This window comes from Phoca vitulina, unplaced genomic scaffold, assembly GCF_004348235.1.
Source record: "Phoca vitulina isolate PV1807 unplaced genomic scaffold, GSC_HSeal_1.0 scaffold4, whole genome shotgun sequence".
NCBI classification, from domain to species: domain Eukaryota; kingdom Metazoa; phylum Chordata; class Mammalia; order Carnivora; family Phocidae; genus Phoca; species Phoca vitulina.
Window position 1 is genome coordinate 72,995,369 of NW_022589707.1, and position 23,398 is coordinate 73,018,766.

The 23,398-nt window shown below is 36.4% G+C and overlaps 1 protein-coding gene across 2 annotated transcripts in view; it reads left to right on the forward strand.

Moving 5' to 3' along the window:
* CACNA2D1 (calcium voltage-gated channel auxiliary subunit alpha2delta 1) overlaps positions 1–23,398 on the forward strand; it is a 491,057-nt gene that overhangs the window by 341,343 nt on the left and 126,316 nt on the right. For both annotated transcript variants that reach the window (XM_032402277.1, XM_032402278.1), the window contains exon 7: positions 12,137–12,268. In XM_032402277.1, the coding sequence (XP_032258168.1) occupies positions 12,137–12,268 (132 nt within the window). The remainder of the gene's footprint in view (positions 1–12,136; positions 12,269–23,398) is intronic.

The window sequence follows — 23,398 nt, forward strand, 5'->3', positions numbered from 1 at the left end:
TTATTTGAGTATAGTTGACACACAGTGTTACATTAGTTTCAGGTGTGCAACACAGTGATTTGACAAGTTTATACGTTGTTATGTTCACTGCAAGTGTAGCTGCCATCTGTCCCCATACATCACTATTATGTAATTGACTGTATTCATTATGCTTTGTATTTTTTTTTTGTATTTTTTTAAATTCTTGTGACTTATTCCATAACTGTAGGTCTATATCTTCCATTCCCCTTCATCTATTTTTCCCAGTCCCCTGCCCCTCTGGCAACCATCGGGTTGTTCTCTGGATATATAAGTTTGAGTCTGCTTTTTGTTTATTCATTTGTTTTATACTTAGATACCATTTATGAGTGAAATCATATGGTATTTGTCTTTCTCAGTCTGACTTATTTAGCATAATACCCTCTAGGTCCATCCATGTTGTCTCGAATAGCAAGATTCCATCCTTTTTTATGGCTGCATAATACTAATACTCCATTATGGAGTGTTTTATATATATATATATATATATATATAAAATACATATATATGTATGTGTATACCACATCTTCCTTATCCATTTCTCTATTGATGGACACTTAGGTTCCTTCCATATCTTGGCTATTGTAAATAATGCTGCAATAAAGACAGGAGTGTATATATCTTTTTGAATTAGTGTTACTATTTTTTTTTAGGTAAATATCCAAAAGTGGGATTATTGGATCGTAGAGTATTTCTTTTTATAATTTCTTGAGGAATCTCCATACTGTTTCCTATAGTGGCTGTACAGTTTACGTTCCTATCAACAGTGTACAGTGGTTCCTTTTTCTCCACATCTTCACCAACCCTTCTTTGTCTTTTTTTAAAATTTTGGCCATGTAAATAAAGTGTTATTGGGACACAGTCAAATCCATTTGTTAATGGATTTGTTAATGTGTTGCTTCTGGCAGCTTTTTTTCTGCAGTTTCAGTGTGAGCCGTTGTGACAGAGACCATGTGGGTCCTAGACCTAAAAATATTTCCTGTCTGGTCCTTCAAGAAAAATATTTGCCAACTCCTGCTCAAGGGCTTAGATAAGTGCCTGACACAGAAGAGGAACTCAATAAATGTTTGTTAAATGAGTATATGATAGAAATTAGGTGAGTAAGAAATGAAGCACACAAATTGGGAGATACTTAATAGGAAGCTTCTTAGATATTTTTGTTGACTTAAAGGGCTTCCTAGAAACTGGGCTACAGTGTGTATACCAGCTTCTTCAAAACATGGGTGTTAAAAGGGGTTGATCTATTTCAGAACTTTAAGTGAAGCCAAAAAGACAACCAGAATGATTCAACTTCTCCAGTTCAGATGATTATAGCACTTACCTATCATGTTGGATCAAAGGGACGAGAAGGAATTATTGGATCACTTGTACCTGCTTAGAATGTAGCCTAATGAAGGTTACACTAAAAATGTTTTACCCTTTACTGAGAATTACCTCTTTAAAAAGGTGACCTAACACATGAGAATACAATTAATATATGCAGTCTTTCATTTACTTTTTATATTTTAATTAAATTATAACTATTTTTCAGTACTCAACCATGTTAGTCATTACTATTCCTTGGATGCCTACTATGCATTAAATATAGCATTATTTTCATTTTCCTAACAACCCTAGATATCCTAGGTACTGTTCTTTCCATCTTCTACGTGAAACACTAGAACCCTATACATTTGTATAGTTTGCCCAGTGTTGGATAACTAACTGTATATTAAACACAGAATGGCCCCATCCCATTACCTCTTCCACTATATTCTAGGCATTGGAGGAAAAATAAATAACATAGTATCTACCCTAGTAATGGACAATATATAATTGGAAGTGTGCAAATAAACAAGGATAGTGAAATGTGGGAAGCATGTGATAGAGGTCAACAGAAAAAGCTGTAGGAGAGTGGGGAGGTTTATACTCTGCTAAATGAGGGGGCGCAGGTGGGGTGGGAAAAATCACAGAAGACCCTGCAGAGAAGGTGATGCTGGCTGTGCTAAGAAAGTAGGGAGGAGGTTGACAAATGAGCACATGGGAGACCAAGTCCAAAGAGAGAAGACAGTATGTGCAGTGCTGTGGAGGCAGGCAGCAGCACTGTTTGCTCGGAGAAGGGCGCAGATCTCACTATAGCTTGGGTTTATGGCAAATGGAAAAGCAATGAAAGACCTAACCGGGAGATTGGGAAGACCACCAGGTAAGATCACCTTTTATGAATAACTGAAGATTTATAATTAGGGAGGGCATTCGCAGAGTAGAACACTGTGGCAACAGTGGGAAGAATGGGTGAAAGTGAGGCGAAATTGGAAGTAGGGAGACTATTTGCAGGTTATTGCTGAAGACCTAAGTGAATGTGGCCCTAGAGTAAGGGAAGATCAGTACGTAGGAGGTGGAACCAACATGACCTGGTCCTTTACCATCTTCTGTTACGTTGAACAGATCAAAAACCTTTAAGCCATTTCTAATAGTTTGTGCAAATTACTTGTTTTGAGCAAGTGTTGAATCGTTTGTATTTTAAAACTATATCAAAATAGCTTGAGCTTCTTCCCCAGTTTGACTTTGATAAATTTAAGCTTTTGTGGGATATGTAGCTCTGATTTATTAATTTATTATTGAACACATGATTTATTAAGATAGAAAAATAATTATTTCTTTATTATTTTTTTTTTAAAGATTTTATTTATTTATTCATGAGAGACACACAGAGAGAGAGGCAGAGGCAGAGGGAGAAGCAGGCTCCCCAAGGAGCAGGGAGCCTTGATGCGGGACTTGATCCCAGGACCCCGGGATCATGACCTGAGCCGAAGGCAGATGCTTAACCATCTGAGCCACCCAGGCGCCCGAAAAATAATTATTTCTTTATTATTAAATTATTTGCTGAACAACACAGTAGCCAGGACTGATAAATACAAATTTCATGTGGCAGTAACTGTAACATGTACGTTAAAATCTGAACAAATCATGCTCAGTGTGTTGTAAGCATCCTGAAAGCTGACAGTTGATGTATTTTTGTAGATGTCTATTTGTATAAATACCAAAGTATGTCCTAAGGGTTCTGCGGGTATGTATGCTGGATGCATAGGGACAATTCTCTATTCACGTGCAACCAGAGATACAAGGATGTTAACCTCACGTCTTAGAAATGATGTTAGATTTGATTCACAAGTCTGTAACAATCTACTTCAATATCTTAGATTTGTTTTGTTTTCACTGTGAAGCAGTGCGTGATGTTTCAACCAAGTGATCGCTCTTCTTGATTCTAGTCAGCTACCACATACTGTGTTTCAGTGCATCTGCTCTTTCCATCCTAAAATCACCAGGCAACTCTTTGTTCTAAAACTGGTTGACACAAACCCCTAAGTACCGGGCAGGCTGTGCCTCATTGACAGCATCACCCTATTCCCCGGGAGCCTTGTTATTCTTCTTCTTCGGCCGTATCTTGTCAGCTCCAGTACTTCCCGGTCCTTCTTAGTGAATTCAGCAGTCCCATTTTACACGTAGACACTGAATTGCCTATACTGTTAAGCAGTCTCTGAGCAAAGGCAAGGGATTTCCCAGGTCTAATTTGGTCTGTAATTCTCAGCCTAAGTTTCCTCTCAGCTTTACCAGAACTATGTGTGCATAACTCCACGTACACGTGTGCATGTGTGGCTTCTGGTACATATATTAGATCTTATATAATTTCTTCTACCAGAATTTTAGTGTGTCTCTGCTATATTCAGGGCTGTGTTCACCAATGTGGTTTGATTTCAGGAGTGCTGGAAGTATCCCGTTGTACAAATTACCTCCTCACCCAAATTAAACTACATGGTACATTAAATGATATCATGAGATTTTTTTTTTTTCTTTCAGTTTGCATTCTCTTACGTCAATGGTTTTGGAAGAGTTTGCAGACTGTTTTCTTCATGTAAGGTAAAATGAATTAGTGTTGTTGGCCATTAATTTGGGGCCAAAGTGAGAGTTCCTTGAGGCAAGGGGAGAATACAAGGTTTTAATTCCTCATCCTAGTGGTTTAGCAGCTCGATCAGAATTGTTCCATCAAGATATTTTTATTTTTGTATTTTCTTTTTTAAGATTTGAGAGAGAGAGAGAGAAGGAAAGAGAGCACAAGTTGGGGAGGGCAAAGAGAGAGGGAGAGAGGGGGAGAGAATCTCAAGCAGAGTCCACGCTGAAAGAGAGCCCAATGTGGGGCTGGCTCTCAGGACCCTGAGATCATGATCTGAGCTGAAATCAAGACTGAGCCACCTAGGCGCCCCCATCAAGATATTTTTAAAAAATCATTTGTATGCAGGATATTAAGAAGTAAATAAGATAATGATAAGGACTGGTGATATTTATTGTGCAGTTACTAAGTGACAGTGTTCTAAGTTCATGTAATCTTCAACATGGCTCTGAGGCAGACGCTCTTATTAGTCCCATTGAGCAGGTGAGGAAGATGAGGTTTGAGAGAGGTTCATTTTCCCAAGGTCAGATAGTTCCTTCTGGCATCAAGACCTGGGGTCTATGAGTGGGAAGGCAGTCAGTGAGAGTAGTCTTTACTTACACTACATGCATTCACATACTAAATTCATAAATGCTAAGTATTCAGAGGAGAGCATCCCACCAGGAAAATATTATATGTGTTAAAAAAAAAAAAAAACTCTCAGTTTGAGGTTTTTAAAATTTGGTCTTAATTGAATATTCTCATATGGCTCCCAACTCCATTTGAATGGTCTCATAGTTTATTTTTTTGGGACATACCCACATTTTATTTCACTTTTAAAAGTTTAGATAAAAGATGTTTAGGGCATTTGTAGGTATTTTCATTTCTTCAAAATTTAGCAGGCTCTGTGTTTACTGAAATATAAAGCTAATATGTAGAAATAGGTATTTAACTTTTTTTTTTAACAATTTTAATTACAAACAGTCAAATTTATGATAAAAATGACTGAAATAGTATCAGTGGGAGCAATTGGATCTTCTTCAGGCAATTACTCTAAAGTTGCTGGTTTGTATTTACAAATTAATGTTTTTACATTTAAAATGATAATATTTCAATCACATTCCAATGAAGAATACCTCATCATGTGAGAGCTTCTAAATATAGCAGACGGAAGGGAAGTGGCTTCATTACAAAATGAATAGAATTACAGTCTCATTGCTGTATATAAAAGGAATGTTACTGTTCAAGTAAAATAACTGACAAGACTAAAATAATATGCTGAGCAATGGAAGGACGCTTTCATCTGTGTCAAACAGCTAAAGGAGGTATGTACCATACAGGTTTTTAAACAGCTGAGGAAAGAATTGTAATCATAGCCATTGTTCATGGATTGCCTTTTATTCATAAACTTGTTGGACGTTCACACTAAGCCTGCAGATCATCTAGGATCCCTACTGTATTTGTATTTTTTTTTTTCCAGATGAAAACAGAAGCTTTAGGAGCTAAATGATTAAAGTAGCCTGTTGGACCAGTGATAAAGGCTCTTGGCTACCAAATTACTAATCATTTATTTGGTCTTGATGATAGTAGAAACGGAAAAACTTAGAATGCCTGAAGGATAAAACCAAGATTTTTCCTTGTTTCCTATACTTACAATATTTCTGAAGCAGAATCCCTACATGCCTCCAAGAAAAATCTTACAAGTAATTACCATTTTATTGAAAGTGACGTTAAAATCCCTCAATTAATAAACATGACATTAGATCCTAGTGTCTTCCATTTCCCTTGCATTATTCTTATTTTCTGTAATGACAGAGTGGATTTCTTCTGAGCTCCTTCTATGCACGCCACAATTTGCAGATTTCATTAAAGCAGAACAGCTGGGTTCTGGGCATTAGCCAGGTGCTCAATCTATGGGAAACTAAAGAGAGAGGGAGTAAGGCCAGGATTCTCAGTAATACGGACCTTAGAGAACTGACAAGGACAAGGGCCTTTTAATATTTGTACCAAATTCACTGTGGGAATAGGCTTATCTCCTCATCAGGGTCCACATGTGCCTTTGGAGGCTTCTGTTCGGCCTTCCGCAGTGGGAGGTAGATGCTGGTGCCTCATACGTGATTAGAGAGAGGAGATTTGGTCTTCCAATCTCCCTGTACCTTATTAATCTTTCATTTACACTGGGATTAGATGAGATTCCATTAGCCAAATCCACTGAAAACATTCATTCATTTTAATATTTATGCATACTGTCTAGTCCTTAAAGTGGATTCTTTTTGTGTGTGTACTTAATTGGATCAGTGGGTTTCTTGTTATTAACATTTTTCTTTTTAGAGATGAAGTTGATGAATAAAATTAGTGACATCTGGTTCAGCTCAGCTGTTAAATATAACTTTTAATAACTGCCTTATGTATTATAGGATAAAATGAACATTTGCTATAAAGGTAAAATCAGTTTAGTTTAGAATCACAGAGTAAGCATTGACTCATTAAAAGAAAAGTAAAGCAAAACTGTAGTATTCTGTGAATGTCCAAAAACGGGGGGTGGGAAAAGGTGATATTTAGTGTCACTAAAAACTAGCTTTGAAATCCTTACTTCCTCAGGTATGAGAAGACTGTATTAGAATTTCTGAGACTAAAATGAAAATTTGTCCAATCCAAAGGATATGAAAATGTGGCCCAAAGTATTAATTTGCTGTCATGAAATACTCTTTTTAAATTATATTAACTTTCACTTTGAAGAAATTTTGTTTCGGCTTTTTGTTGACACTGTTCGTTGAGACTATTGCTTTTTAAAAAGTGCATTGAATGTCCTGTGTATAATTATAGTGGTACTTGAGCGAGATTTCCGAACTTGGCATTGTTGACGTTTTGGGCTGGGTAATTCTTTGTTGTGGGGGTCATCCTGTGCATTGTAGGATGCTCACAGCATCCCTGGTCTCTCGCCACTAGATACTAGTAGGCTCTCACGCATCTTGACAATCAAGCTGTCTCTAGGCATTCCTGACCATTCCTCGGGGAGGAACAGCGCTCTCAATTGAAAAACACTATGCCACAAAGGTATAGTTATTTTTTTTTACATTTAAAATTTTAGATAATCAGAGCTACACATATAATGAAAGCTTAGAAGTCAGTTGCTCATAAACAGTACAAATTTTAGAATCTGACACAATTGAGTGCTATCTCTACAGCTCTCGCTGTGTTTTTTATCAAATTGAACACCTTTCGTAGGTTTTATTTTTGTCATAGAAAAAAGGAGATAATATTAGTATCTCAAAGTGCCGCTCTAATAGTTAAATGGCATAATGTATAGAAAGGGGTTAACACACTTGCTGCCACAGTATGTGCTTAATTAAATATCACTGACTTTATCAGTGGGAATAGTTTAAATAACTCATACCAATGTTACCTAAATGCAAGGCTATAATAGAGCAGTACTATTAGTTAAATGGAAATAGTATATTAAACATTTTGGCCAGTTCTCTAGTTTTATTTATTTAACTGTAACATATTTAGCATTGTTAAACAAAGGTAATTTTAGTATCTATTTTGTTTCATAGCTTTCATATCTACAGGTCTTTTCAAAGACTTGTCAAAACTATCTTGTGTTTTATAAAATACATTTTTGATGCACACTTAATCAAAATTATATTTTAAAAAATCCTACTATGTTTTTTCTTTGTTTAGCTAGCTTCTGTTTCATTTGAAAGATGTAGTTGGCATTTATGGGCATTCTAAATAATCTTAAGGCTTTTCAAATAGTCATATGGTGCTATTAAAGCGTGGTGAGGCCCTGAAACTTGACTAAGTCAAGAAAATGTATTCAGATTTAAAAGGGAGCAGTAGTGCGACGCTTTATGGGTTGAAATTTATGGAGAAAAATGGGATTCAGAACTTGTTGATGATTCTGTAATCCATGTCATAAATAAGATGTAGATTTAAGTCATGTATCTTAGAAGAATTAGCAGGAAATGTAAGGTACTTCTTTTGTGCTGTTACAAATTAGATTTTTCTTTGTTCCCTTGAGAAGCCAGATTGAACAATAGAATATTCTGAAAGAGAATTGCTGAGCACCAAGGCCATGTTTTTGAAAACTAAACATAGGAAGAACAGAGATGTATGCTGGGCGTTCTGAATCAGTTAGCGGTGAAATCCTCTCATATCATTCACAATAGAAGCCCCCAAGTCAAGGTTGACTTTTCTAGCATTCACGACTTCTAACAGGCTTAGCCTTGCACATTTATAAAAGACTTATTTTTTTTGCAAAATAAAACATCCTAACAAAGATAAAAATCTCCATTTCTTAGAAGTGGGCATAAAATGAGCCCTAACTTTACTCTTCACACAGCCATAAGACACTTAGTTAAGTTCATTAGTAATTGGCACTAGGTTCAAGGCTAGATCACTATTGACCAGTTAGTCTTCCACAGTGGAAAGAAAAATGTAGGCTGCTCGTGTACTTCTAAGATCTGTTCAAGCGAGAAATTCAAAGTTTGTGTGAATGAAAACATTACTAGTTTGGGGGGAGCAGTGAGTGAATATAGCACATCTTAAATAAAGCAATACATACACAATGTGTAATTGAAAATATGAACTACAATATAATTTTAAGTATTGCTAAACAACTATAGAAAAGTAGTCAGAGCTGTTATCTATGTACTTAAGTATATCTGTCTAAATAAAAGGATGAAGTTCTGTTTGGGGCCAAGAAATATTCCAAGATTTTTTTTTAATAATTTATTCTGAAATTCCTATGTAAAATATTTTTTGGCTACCAATTTATATCATTATTTCTTCAGTTAAATAAAATTCTTTGCATTTTGATTTTCTGTAGACCTCCAAGTAAAGACTGTGACTTACGGAAAAGTAATTGCTTTGAAAAGTCTTTGTAATATACAATGACAAAGGGAAACAAAGTGTTGAATTCTAGTGAGTCAGGATGCCACATTGACTTCTTGAGAGTCGAGTCTTTATAAGAATGAACAGTACATTTTCATATTCCTATTAAACAGTAATATTTGTTGAAAATAATTTTCTGAGGTATTTGGGCTCATTTTATTTTTTTTTCATCATAGAAAGATTATGTTTTATATCATTTAAGTACTATGGTCGTAGGGAAGTAGACGAGACTAAAAATACTGGTTGAGGACAGATAGGCACCAGCGTAACCACTTACCACTGGGTAATATGAAACAACAACAAAAAAATCTAATAGTAACTTTTAACTTTTCTAATGCACCAGTTTTTCTACAGAGTTGTAGCCAGAAGAATTACTTAAAAACATCTTCCTAAATAATGTCTACTTAGGAATTTAAGTAGGAGAGAGCGAAAGAAAAAAAAATATGCAGGTAATTATAATGGAAGTAGCAGGGGAAGATAATAGGTTCAGGAAATAACATAAACTTCTTTTTAACACAGCCAATATTCTGCATTAGTTTCATTCTTCTGTCATCTGCAGATTACCCAGTTATTTCAGTATTGTTTAGCCTGAGTTATGCTAATGGCATAGAAATGGAGAGAGATGAGACACCTTAGTGATTCTGGAGAAGCTATTTCATTTTATAAGGTTAAGCAGATAAAAATCTGTTCATTTTAGGAACCCAGTTTAAGAAACTAAAATAAGATATGTGTATTAGTCAAATGTAATAGCGTGGATCAGAAAAATATAGCCAAATAACCAAGAAGGATCGAAAATGCATTCATACTTTTTGGTTTGCTTTGACGCTTTACATATTTAATGCATTTTTAACTTGTTCAGTATAGTTTGAGAAAAAAATGAATTTCTAATGCAGCAATTTATTTTACTTTGTAATTTTGGTGTTTTAAGGAATTGGAACACTATAATTGAATGAATGTCTCTCTAAAGTTCTCTGATTAAAGACTGGAGCTAACTTTGCACTTCTGCGGCAGATTCTTTGATTTTGATTTCTTGCTTCGGACATTCAAGTAAAGATAATGAGTAATAGAATAATGATGGCACTAAAAAAATCTTGATAAATATACGGGGGCAAATGGAAGCATCTGTATCCTTAATCTGGAATTAAGCCTTGCACATATGATAGGTATACAGTACCATTTCTTACATTTGAACGAAACTTAAAATCAGTTCAAGTGTCTATTATTACAGATTCTTTATGTCCTTGGCTCATTTGCAGATGAACAAGTTTTGAGAAAAACATTTTGATATCTACTTCAGTAATGTCTTACCTGAAAAAGAATTTTCAGATATATAAACTGCAAACTTTAAGACCCATCACCATAATACTATTTCAGAGCTTGACTTGTCCCCCAAGTACCTAAAAGTATAATTAACAGTCAGCATATCAAAGCCTGATACTTAGTAGTTGTTATCAAATAAAACTAAGAAACCAATTAGCCTTGAAAACAAACAAAACTTTATTAAAAATAATTAGATATCAGTTGTTGCTTAATGTGAATTAAAGAGTGAAGGAAACTGAAGAGATAGCTAGAGTAGATTGGCAATTAATGAAGTGTATCTGGATCATAAATAAACAAGATTATTTGTTCAGTAGAATATTACTGTAAAATTCATGAATGTTTAAAGAAAAGTACAATGTTCCTCCTTTTCTGTGATGTTTTGTATATAACTATAAATATTCATGAATAGTATTAGTTCAGGTTATCTATGTGAATATAAATTTTTATATAACAGGCCACTTAATGTTCATTGGATCATGCTTTTGAATATAAATTCACTAGTATCAGACACATCATGGTTCTGACCCAGCTCATGAATATTCACACACACAACTGATCTTTCTGCAAGTAATCACATCCATAAAGATGGAAATCTTGTTAGCTCTGAATAATGAGAAATGCATTAGGATGCCAATCCCAGGACAATTTCACAATACCCTTGTTTTCATCTTTTTTTTTGTAAATGATAAATTTTAAAATATAAACACATATGCTGTGCATCTTTCTTGTTAGAAACTCTTCTTTTTCCTTTACAAAATATTGGGCTCGATTTAACCGTGACTGCATTTGCTTTCTTGATTTGCTGTGGTCACAGAAAAGAATAGAAATTAAGAAGTATCTCTGGTCCTTATCCCACACTCATTTCCACTGTTTAGGCTTGACCATAGATTCTCAAGTGCACAGTGGTCCAATCTCCTAATCTGCTGGGGGCACGGTACATATTTTCCATATAAAGGGGGAAAAAAAGATGTGAGATGATGTATGTCATCTTTTTGTGTAAAGGGAAAATAATATTCTAAGCTAAGTAAATGTTTAATATGTTAGAAATAAGATGCTCTGATCATGGAGGCCCATAATTATAAATTATATGCTAAATCCCACATTGTGATTGCTTCTCTTTAATTCTAATGGATGGCATGTGTTTTTAATACCTATCCAAGTTCAATCAGTAGTTACAAGTAAGAGTCAAAATTGATGGCCTGGCCCTTATTAACATCATTCTCTAATATTTAATTGAACTAACCAGAGAAAAAGAACTATTGCTCGCAAAGGTAGTAGTAAAGCATCAGCTACTTCCGATTTCTAACGTCAGTATTGTCAAGCCTCTGAATGAATTTTCTCTTTGTCAAGATGTATACATTTGTTGTTGTTGTTGTGTAAACAGTTGATAGATGATGTTAGATGACAAACATCTTTTTTTTTTTTTTTTTCAATTCCAGTAGGGACCAAATTATGTTAGTGTGTTACAGAGATTCATCGGTAGTTGAGGGAAGTGTGGCCATTAAACTGTGTCCTCAGGTGTTCTGTAGGTTTCTTTGGAGCTGCTTCAAGGGGAAGTATGCCCGCCCCCCACCTTCTCAACCAGGAGAGCTGCTATTGCCTGTTTTACGTATCACAGTGGTTCTCAACAGGGAGCGGTTTTATTTGTATTCTGACAATGTCAGAAACATGTTGCTTGTCCCAGCTTGGGGGTGGGGGCGTGTGGTACTGGCATCTAATGGGTAGAGGCCATAGGTGCTGCTCGACATTCTACAAAACACAGAATAGCTCCCACAACAAAGAATTACCCAGCCCAGAATGTCAGTATGGCCTCCATCATGTAAACATTTGTTTGGAGAAATAATTCCATGTCTAAACTTGTTGACAAACCACTGGGTTAGAGTACTTTTAGAGCTAAAGTGATGAAAAAGTTTAACAACATGTTGCAAATAAATGAAGACAGATTCAATAAGTAATTATAAATTTGAATTTTTCCTTTTTTTTTTTTTTTATCAGCAACAATTGTGTTAAATGAACTCAACTGGACAAGTGCCTTAGACGAAGTTTTCAAAAAAAATCGAGAGGAAGATCCTTCGTTGTTGTGGCAGGTGTTCGGCAGTGCTACAGGCCTGGCCCGCTATTACCCAGGTAGGTGCTCGGGGACTCCATAGGTCTCAAAGAAAACGGTAAGTACCAGACTTGGTATTTCTTTTTTTTTTTTTTTTAATATTTTATTTATTTATTTGACAGAGAGAGAACACAAGCAGGGGGAGTGGGGGAGGGAGAAGCAGGCTTCCCGCCGAGCGGGGAACCCCATGCGGGGCTCGATCCCAGGACCCCGGGATCATGACCTGAGCCGAAGGCAGCCGCTTAACCGACTGAGCCACCCAGGCGCCCCATAGACTTAATATTTCTTGATATTTCTTAATACTAAGCTAATATCTGTTAGCTTCTCCCGTCTTGTGAGAAAAAGACAGCACACTACTTTTAGAAGGAAAGCGTCCTCTTCCTTACATGGCTCTGCATCTGCCCAAATCGCTTTAAACCGCGAGACCTCAGGAGCAGTGGGAGCTGTTGGCGTCTGGAATCGGGCCAGGCTACAGTGATGCCACGAGCAGGTGTCTGTGTACCTGGGACAGGAGGTTGCCATGAATCATGAATCCTAAAACGGTTCTGAGATGAGGGTCCATCTGCTCAGATGGACAACGTGTTGAATCACATTGGAGAATGGAATAGAATTTTTAGAAGCTAATTGAAATATTTCTCCAGATTTCAAGTCTGTGTTTTTTATATGAAAAGTGTTGATGCTTTGCTTTAATCAGTGAATGGGGATTGGTTAAAATGAGTATGACGGGAAATAAAATGAAATTTCAGAGAAAATAGAGCTTCCGTAAGTGTCAGGTTGGATTAATTTTGAGGGCATCTTGGTGATGATATATATTCAGTGAAGATCAATGTATTTTACACATTAAAATGAATAAACCCTTTTGTAATATCCTTTACTCTTATAAAGGAAGGTAAGGAGAAATAAATCAATCACAAAAAAGAAAAGTTTATGACTCATATATATCCCGAGAACCTGTTGAAAAGACTTAAAGTGAAATATCTGCTGATATTTTTAAATTCACCTTTTAGAATGGGCTGACAAGCACAAGTGCTTTTGCTTGAGTGTTATGGGATACATGTTAGGTAATTTGACTTTAAACAATTGTAATATATAGAACAATTCTTCTTGAGACTTAAGTTTTCTAAATATCTTTAACAAATAGAATTATTCACAATAAAAAGTCACACCAGTGAAAATGGGGTGAAATAGACATTAGCTAATATCTAGCTTTGTATGGCAATATTAATAAAAAAAATACGTAGGCATCATCAGACTGAATAGCACTAAGATTAGGTAGACATTCTGCATGGATGCAAATGCCAGATGGTAAGATCAGTGGCAGTTCTTTTGTAGAAACCCAATGGGCTGGTCAAGGCCGACTTCATTTTTCATTGTTGAAAAAAAATCATGAGTTAATAAAATAATGTTAGTATCTATGTAATATTACTATATAGGCTGTAGTAGAATTTTCTACTTGAAGAAATATGGTTCAGTGTAATACAACCCTTCTAAATATTCTTATTTGCTAATATGTTAAATATCATGTATCAAGAGACTGAAAATTTTAGTATATAAGATCATATTAAAAAAAAAAGCAACACTACTCATGAACATAATAAACATGATAAAATAAACCTTGGGCGTCTGGGTGGCTCAGGCAGTTAAGCATCTGCCTTCGGCTCAGGTCATGATCCCAGGGTCCTGGCATTGAGCCCCCACATCAGGCTCCCTGCTCAGCGGGGAGTCTGCTTTTCCGCCCCTCCCCACTGCTCGTGCTCTCTCTCTCTCTGTCAAGTAAATAAATAAAATCTTTAAAAAAAATAATAAACCTTAAAGTTATATCAGGTCTTACAAAACATTTCTAAGTGTCATTTTGAAACATGGTAATTAGACACCTGATGACCTATTCAGTAATACACAGGTATTAGAATGCATTTATCAATAACTTATAGTATTATATAGCTGTAAAGTCTTTTAAAATGTATTGCCTCATTACAAATTCTATTTATGAAAAATTGATGGAAAGGTGGAAAAAGATGAGAGGAAAATTAGTGTAATAATGAAAAACCAAGAGCCCAGTACCAAAAGAAATTGATGATGCTGAGAAAAAGAAGAGAGACAAGGATTCTAAGAGAAATAGGAAAGGGAACAGAGGGAAGATTGCATAAGAAAGGAGAGAGAGAACATGGGGTCAAGAAGAGGAAGGAAAGAGCAATTGAGTTATGAGCATTTTTTTAAAGATGGCTCTTTTTACAAATAGCAGCTGACTTTTAGCCTTCCTAATTATCTTCTATACTCTTTCATTTTAAATGCTAATCAAGGACAATGGCTTTGATTTTTTTTCTTAACCCTCTTCATATATTTTTAAATGTGTTGATATTTGTCCACTTGATCTTGGAAAAGACTTTTGACTGTTTAATTTAGCTGAATCCTTACGATTCCCCCCTAATACTAGCCATGGAAGCAACCCTCGGCCTCTCGCAGTAGTTAGTTTTTGAGCAAAGGCATGCCAGACAAGTTGGTTCACTAAACGACTGATGGCTTTAATTCATTTACCTGTTAGAGGAGGTCATTTAACATAGCTGTCTTGACTGCTATGAAATACACTTGACATAATTGAACTTCGGTGATTCCTTCCTAAGTTCTTTTCATTTCCTTTTGTTTCTGACTACCTTTTGGCATATAGAAGTCATATATGATGGGTACAACTTGATGAGTTTGGAGATAAGTATACGTACACCCCTGAAACCATCACTACAATCAGTACTATAAACCTGTCCATCATCTCTAGAAGTTTCTTCCCACCATCTTATTTATTATTCTATTTTTCGTGATAAGAGGGTTAGCAGATTTTTAAATGTATAATACAGTATTTTTAACTATAGGTATTATGTTAAACAGAAGATCTCTAGGGTTTATTCCTCTTGCATAACTGAAACTTTGTTACCTCTGACTAATACCTCCCCATTTCCCACTTGCCGCAACCCTGGGCAACCACCATTCTACTCTACTTCTGTGACTTTACTCTTTCAGTTTCCTCATGGGAGTGGTATCATGTAGTATTTGTCTTTCTGTGTTAGGCTTATTTATTTGGTTAAAGGCTGAATGATTTTTATATATATATATATTAACAATATAATAGAACCAAGTCTCTATCATAAGACATTAAGACAATATTATAATTAGAAACTAAGACACCATATTTGTGTGATGCTGACATGTTTTTAAAACATCCAACCCTTTTTTCAAGTTTAAAGACTTTTTAAATGAAGTGATTTTTAAAATTTACTCAGGAAATCATACGTTTTTTCTCTGATCTTACCATTTTGATACACGCCAGGATAAGGTAGAGTGGCTCATCCCTAATAATTGTCTGTTAAAGTAAAGGTCAAAAATAGCCTTTACTATTGTTATCTTACTATAATGGAAATAGAATATATGTTACTTTTACGTAATTGGATTTTTTTTTAAAGATTTTATTTATTTATTTGAGAGAGAATGAGAGAGAGAGAGAGCACATGAGAGGGGGGAGGGTCAGAGGGAGAAGCAGACTCCCTGCTGAGCAGGAAGCCCGATGCGGGACTCGATCCTGGGACTCCAGGATCATGACCTGAGCCGAAGGCAGTCGCTTAACCAACTGAGCCACCCAGGCGCCCACGTAATTGGATTTTTATGTAACAAGATTTGTACCTCAGGCTTAGATGTCCCTAGTAGCTGTGAGAAACTGGTTGGATTTTCTAAATTTTCTCAGCCTTGATCATCAAATCTGGAAAAAAAAATATGAACAGCAACTCTTCAGTTTATTCCCTGAAGGTTGTTATCAATGAGATAATAAACTGTAAAGTACTTTGGAAATAGAAAACAGTAGGCATTTTTACAAGAGTGAATATCAACTAGAATAATTTTTTTCTAAATTCACTTTTCGTGTGAGAAAATGAAGAACATAATTGAGATTTCAGTCAGTTGACAAGGAAACTGAAATAGCCATCTGTTTATGACCCCTTCCACATTTCTAAGCAATAATATCTACCAGTTAACACCACATGGTAGAGGTGGTCCAGAGATGAAGATTTTAGCCTCTGACCTTGGTTAGGGCACTTCTCAATAGGGTTTCCAGGTAAAATAAAAGTTGCTCAGTTAAGTTTGAATTTCACACAAATAACAAATTTTTTTTTTAAATTTTTTAAAGATTTTATTTATTTATTTGAGAGAGAGAGAGAGAGACAGCGAGAGAGGGAACACAAGCAGGGGGAGTGGGAGAGGGAGAAGCAGGCTTCCCGCGAAGCAGAGAACCCGATGTGGGGTTCAATCCCAGGACCCTGGGACCATGACCTGAGCCGAAGGCAGACACTTAACGACTGAGCCACCCAGGCGCCCCATAACAAATTTTTTAATACAGGTATGCAGTATTTGGGAAAAACACTAAAAACATCTGATCTTTATCAAAATTCAAATTTAACTGGGTGTCCTATATTTCTTTTAGCTAAATCTGTCAACCGTATCTGTCACGTTCTGAGTTTCTACATTTGTAATATAGGAAAATCAGCTTCCACGTTATGTCATGGAATTCTTGTGGGGATCAAACAGAATCTATTATATACATTAATCCAAGTGTAGAAATTTTATATTTAAAAAAGTTCTGTCAACTGTCTTTTAAAAATTTTTTGCCACGGGGGCGCCTGGGTGGCTCAATCGGTTAAAGCATCTGCCTTCGGCTCAGGTCATGATCCCGGGGTCCTGGGATTGAGCCCCACGTCGGGCTCCCTGCTCAGCGGGGAGTCTGCTTCTCCCTCTCCCTCTGGTTGTGCGTGCTCTCTCTCTCTCTCAAATAAAATCTTTTAAAAAAAATGTTTGCCACAATTACTGAAAATAAAGTGTTTTTGCAAAAACTAGGATCCTCTGACTCACAATAGAGTCTAAGAAATGTTGTTCCGTGTTGAGATGCAATTTAGAGCAGGGCTACTTGGCATGAGTGGATTAAGCAAGTATATTCTACCCAATAACCAGGTTATAAATGTCACTTCCGTCATTTGATGTGGTGGCAACCTTTGGAAACACTCACAGACTTCAGCAAATAATAGGAAGACAATAATGTTTAGATTGTAGAATTGTTAAAAGAAGAAAATAATTAAATACACTTCTTAGCCAATTGCCTGCATATAGGAGAAAGTCAGTGATGGTTAGCCACTTTTATTAGTTTCATTTATTGGATTATTTAAATGATGTGGAGAAACTACTGACTCCAAGTACAGAAATTTCTCGAGCTGACATCCTATAAAGGCACCTCTGCAGAGCTGGTTCTGAAAAGCAGTTTGGCTAGTAATCAGTGGGGACTTGAACTCTTGACATCTGTCCTTGGACAGAACCTCGATAAACTGCCTGTTTTCTGATTTGGTTGATGTGTATGGAAATGAACTGTAAGAAGGATTCTGTGTGTCTTTTTTTTTTCTTCTCTCCCTTCTCCTCCTTTGGCTCCTGCACCCCCTCCCTTCCTCCTCTTTCAGTTTCCAGCCTAGAAGGTGGATAGGCTGTGTGATAATGGAAGGGATGTTAAATTTGAGGGTGAAGAGGAGTTCTTGATGCATGTGAAAACTGTCGTCAGCAGAATTACTTGCTTTGGCTCAGTCACGTTACATCTGTGAGCCTATTTCTTCACCACTAACTTGGGATGATGGAAGATGATTTCCAGCGCAGACACTAACATTATCTACTTAAGTGTTTAGGCTTTGCTTTTGTGATGTCCACAGTCCTTGTGTGGTAGGACAAGAAGTCCTAGAGCTAGCTTCATAGCATAGCCGAAGCTGGGAGCCCATGTCCAGTGACATCTTCATTGAGTATGTGCTGACTGGAAAATCAGTTCAATTTATGAGTGCTTTCCTTTGAAAACTCTTAATTGCTTTGGATAAATGAACTTTAAAGCTATTAAACTGCTTTCAAGAGCTGTCAACTTTGTGAATTTTTACCTGTCGTTAAAACAGAGGTACAAATTATTCATTTACCTGTTAGTATCTCCTGAAATTGTTTTAATTCCTGCTGTAATTGGGATTGTAATTAGGAATTAGTGGCTCACTGAAATGCCAAGAGAGGCAGTACTTACTCTTTTCTTAGATAATTAGTTGTATTTGCAGAAAAAGCCAAAAATCTACTTCATTTTCATATGACATTTTCTTAATGTCTTATTAAGCACTTGTTCTCTCTCTGCCTTCCTTCATTTCATTTCAAAACCATGGGGTTACAATCAAGTGACCTATTACTTGTTGAGTGACTGTTAACTACACCTCTGGGAGACAATTCTTTGTTGTTTATATCTGCTAAAATTTTTAAAATGCAAAAGAACCTGTGTACAAAGTATATGAAGTGACATATTCTTTCCATATGGATGGTCAGTTGTTCTTGAGTTGTCTAGTACTTTTTGGAAAATAGCTCAAAAATGTTTTAAACATCAAATAGCAGATGACACAGGTTAGTCCAAAGAATACTTTTTTTTTTCTTTTTGGTTATTTATGAAGGCAGCATTTGTGATAGATTCCTAGCCAATTTGAAGAAAATGGGATAGTGTTGGAGCCTTGATATTAATGGCGTGTATAGAAGTACTGTTTTCATGTTCAGTTATCTTTTTAAAAGCCCATTTTTTTTTTCTTTTTTACTTTGATATTTGTGAATGGATGCAAGGTTTAACTATAAATGTATTCTATTTGCAGATTGCTGTGTAAACAAACTTGAAATGGAAGTGATTCCACTATCACTATTTTTATGCTAATAATGCTTAAAATCCAGTGTACCAGTTAGGAATACTACCAATTACAAAAACAGTTTGATTTCAACACTATGGAAGTTTGTTTTTCACTTCAGTCTGAGTATCAGTCAGTTGTATAGACTGGCGCTGATAGGGATGCTTCACGAAGAGGGGGTCCGTGGTCTTGTTTGGTTTCTGTCATCTGTGTGTGACCTCTGCCTCAAACCCACCTCTGTTACTTGTGCTCTTTCTTAATGGACAAAGGACAAACAGTATTCTCCCTCTTGTTGGGGGTTCTTGCTCGAAGTCACATAAAACCTTTCCTCTTGTGGGACGTTGGCCAGAATTTAGTGGCCTCGTGGGCCCAGTTACCTTCAAGGTGGTCATGTATGCAGGTGAAAAGCAGAAGCTGTACTAAGTAAGAAGGGGAGAAGAGATGCTCGGGGACAAAAAGACCTCTGATGTGGTTACTCTGTGCACATGTGTGTTTTATTTTTTTAAGTTTTTTTAAGGATTTTATTTATTTGAGAGACAGAAAGAAAGGGAACAGGTGCATAGAGGCAGAAGGAGAAGCAGATTCACCGCTGAGCAGGGAGCCCAACTCAGGGCTTGATCCCAGGCCCCTGCGACCATGACCTGAGCCAAAGGCAGTTGCTTAACTGACTGAGCCACCCAGGTGCCCCCACATGTGTGTTTTATTTTTTTATTTTTTTATTTTTATTTTTTTAATTTTTTTTTTAAGTTTTTTTATTTATTCGTTTGAGACACAGAGATACAGAGAGAGAGAGAGAAAGCATGAGCAGGGAGAGAGGCAGAGGGAGAGGGAGAAGCAGGCTCCTCGCTGAGCCAGGAGCCCGATGCGGGGCTCGATCCCAGGACCCTGGGATCATGACCTGAGCCGAAGGCAGATGCTTAACCATCTGAGCCACCCAGGAGCCCCCACATGTGTGTTTTAAAAGACCAAATTGTTTCCAATCTGCCTGAAATTTTAATCTAATTGGGGAGTCAACATTTATACATCTTGAAATTTAGATTATAATACAGAAAATTAAATGATTAAATGTCAGATAAATTAGACCAGCTGTAACAATACATTTGCTATAGGACTTTTGGAAAAGACAAAGTGATTAGAGACCAGAGTTAATGGGCTTGGTTTATGAACTCTGGTTTGAAAAATCAAGTTGAAGGAAAAAGGGCAAAGCCCAATTAGAAGGAAGAAAAGCATAAAGTGAGAAACAGGGAGATGAGCAAGTACTGTGAGAGGCTAGTAAGCCTAGTTAATCTAAGAGTTTGTTACAGAAGAAGAGTGCTATCAGATCAAAAGTTTCATTAATGGCAAATTCTGTGGCTCCGAATGTCAGAATTGTTTGGGATTTAATGTTAGGAAAATACCATTGACATTTTGAGCAGTGGAATACTATAGCTAAAACAGTGTTTATTCTGATTGGAAGGAGAAACACTGAGAGAACCTTGACCAGAAGATACACTATTGTAATGATCAGATGTGGGATATGAACAAGGGACCAAATAGGAATTTATTTAAAAAAATTTTTTTAAAGATTTTACTTATTTGAGAGAGAGAGAGAAAATGGTGGGGAGGGGCAGAGGGAGAGAGAGAGAGAAGCAGACTCCCTGCATGATCCCTGGGATCATGACCTGAGCCAAAGGCAGACGCTTAACTGACTAAGCCACCCAGGCATCCCCCAAGTAGGAATTTGAAAAGGAGAATCTTTGGATAGAAAAAACGAGGATATTAGAGATGTTACCAAAAAAATAAATATTGATACACTTATATATTGCAAAATGATTACCAGTGTAGTGTTGGGTAACACCTTCCTATCACCTCACATAATTGCCATTTCTTTTTTGTGGTGAGAAATTTAAGATGCAGTTTCTTAGTGACTTTCAAGTAGATGATATATTATTAAGTATACTCACCATGCTCTATCTTCAGACCTTATTCATCTTTTGACTGGAAGTTTGTACCCTTTGGCCAATATCACACTATTCCCACCCTTCCCAGCAACCGTCATTCTACTTTCTGCTACTCAACGTCTCTGTGAGTTCGGCTTCCTTAGATTCCACATGTAAGAGAGGTCATATAGTATTTATCTTTCTCTGTCTGACTTTTTTCACTTAGCATAATGCCCTCATTTAAGTGTATCAAGTTAACACATTGTTATATCTGAATTGTATCTCAATAAAAAAGATAAATGAATTTAGTGACAGACATAAAGTGTAAGTTAAGATGACTATAATATATAATTTGAGGGGATATGAGAATGTTGGTACTGTATGCTAAAATAAAATACCAGAAGTTATTTTTATTTGGGGAGTAAATTGGTAAGTTTGATTTAGACCAGTAATACACACACACACACACACACACACACACACACACAAAATATTATCTTGAAATTCTCATTTGATCCTGATTTATAGAGATGATTCAGTAGCCTTAAATTTGTTGGCTTTTGTATAGCCTCATCTCTTACCTGAAGCTGTCTTATTTTTCACACATAAGGGTTGTAATAGTTACTCACTTTGCAATCAACTGTGGATCCAGTCACACTTCAATTAAGTGATTTATTGCTGACAAGAAAGAGTAGTTAAGGGCGCCTGGGTGGCTCAGTGGGTTAAGCGTCTGCCTTCGGCTCAGGTCATGATCCCAGGGTCCTGGGATCGAGCCCCGCATTGGGCTCCCTGCTCTGCAGGAAGCCTGCTTCTCCCTCTCCCACTCCCCCTGCTTGTGTTCCCTCTCTCGCTGTGTCTCTCTCTGTCAAATAAATAAATAAATAAATAAATAAAATCTTTTAAAAAAAAAAAGAGTAGTTAAATAAGATGCTAATATGAACCTGGAAGTTGATTGTAATTGGATGGTGGATAACACTATATAAAATATGTGAATAAGCATTGCTAAAAAGCTTCAGGTCTTTTTAACTTCTAAAGGATCTCTCTCATTCTGTTTCTTTTTCTTTTATACATTGTTAAATTTTTATACTGTATGGCATCCATTTTTATATACATAGAAACATCTTTGCTATGTAATTCATTTTATGTTCACTATATTTTATTAAGGAAAATTAACATCTTTGTCAAAAATTTAGACACCTTTCTAAGCACTTCTGTTAGGTACACCAAATAAAAAAAAATAAGAAACGTATTATCAACCTTGTCTAAGATGTATTGACTTACAAAAACAGGCAACTTGTTATTGTAGAATCACAGTTTTTTTTTTTATGAATATATCAATATTACCTCATTGGATTTGTTTGCTTACAAAATGGGAAACTTTTTCTCTGTCAGAGTTCATATTTTTCTCTAGGTAGCACGTACCTGAAATTATTCTTCAGTAAATCCTCACCTTTATAGAACTTGTATTTACAAGCTTATTTCTGAGCCACAGCTAATAACTACTTAAGGGCCATCTAAATGATTAAGTCTTTGTGCACTGTTTACTTTATTGAATATTCCACTTATAACTGCACAATGTGTTTGTGACCTGCTGCTGCTGACGGACAGTTAACCCCCTTTTTTTTAAAAAAAGATTTTATTTATTTGACAGAGGGAACACAAGCAGGGGGAGTGGGAGAGGGAGAAGCAGACTTCCTGCCAAGCAGGGAGCCTGACGGGGGGGCTCGATCCCGGGACCCTGGGATCATGACCTGAGCTGAAGGCAGGTGCTTAACCGACTGAGCCACCCAGGTGCCCCACAGATAACCCTTTATGTTCAATGAAACTGTTTTCCATAGCTTATCTGGCATCAGTAGAATTACCAGCAAATCACTTTGTAATAAGTGCTTTTATTTTTAGAACTACAGTGATTTATTCTTGGCTATGATACATTGTATCTGTATGTGAGTTAGTGCTGCTTGTTGATAAGTTATAGAAATGTTCTGGACATATTACAGTGGTGATATCAAAGGCACTCTCAAGCCAAACCAGTGATAGCATCTGAACATCAAGCCTCGTGGCTCAGTAACTAAATTAAAAACCCAAAACAATTGCCTTGAGTCAATATAGTCAAGTATGGTTGCAAGGGGGAAAAGTGGTAAGAACAAGCAAACGTCCTGTTGCTGAGGAAACCAAGATATTCTAAGAATTCAAATACTGGTAAGAGTGAATTTTGCTCTGGAGGAGTTCACAGGTGAGAGAAAAAATTATGCACATGTTAGATTAAAATGAAGTGCCAAGAGATAGCTGATAAATATATTAACAAGTTATCTGAAACACAGTTGATGTTAACAGTTCTCAAGTGAAATTATATGATCTGGAATTATTCACTTAATGACATCTGGCTCCCTGACTGCAGGCTTCAGATCATCCAAAGACCCTAACCCAATGTCCATCTCCAGTTTTATTTACTATAAGGTTCAGCCTTGATCATGTACTCATACATTGCCCTTTTCTCTCCTTTTATTTTATTTTCTGCAAC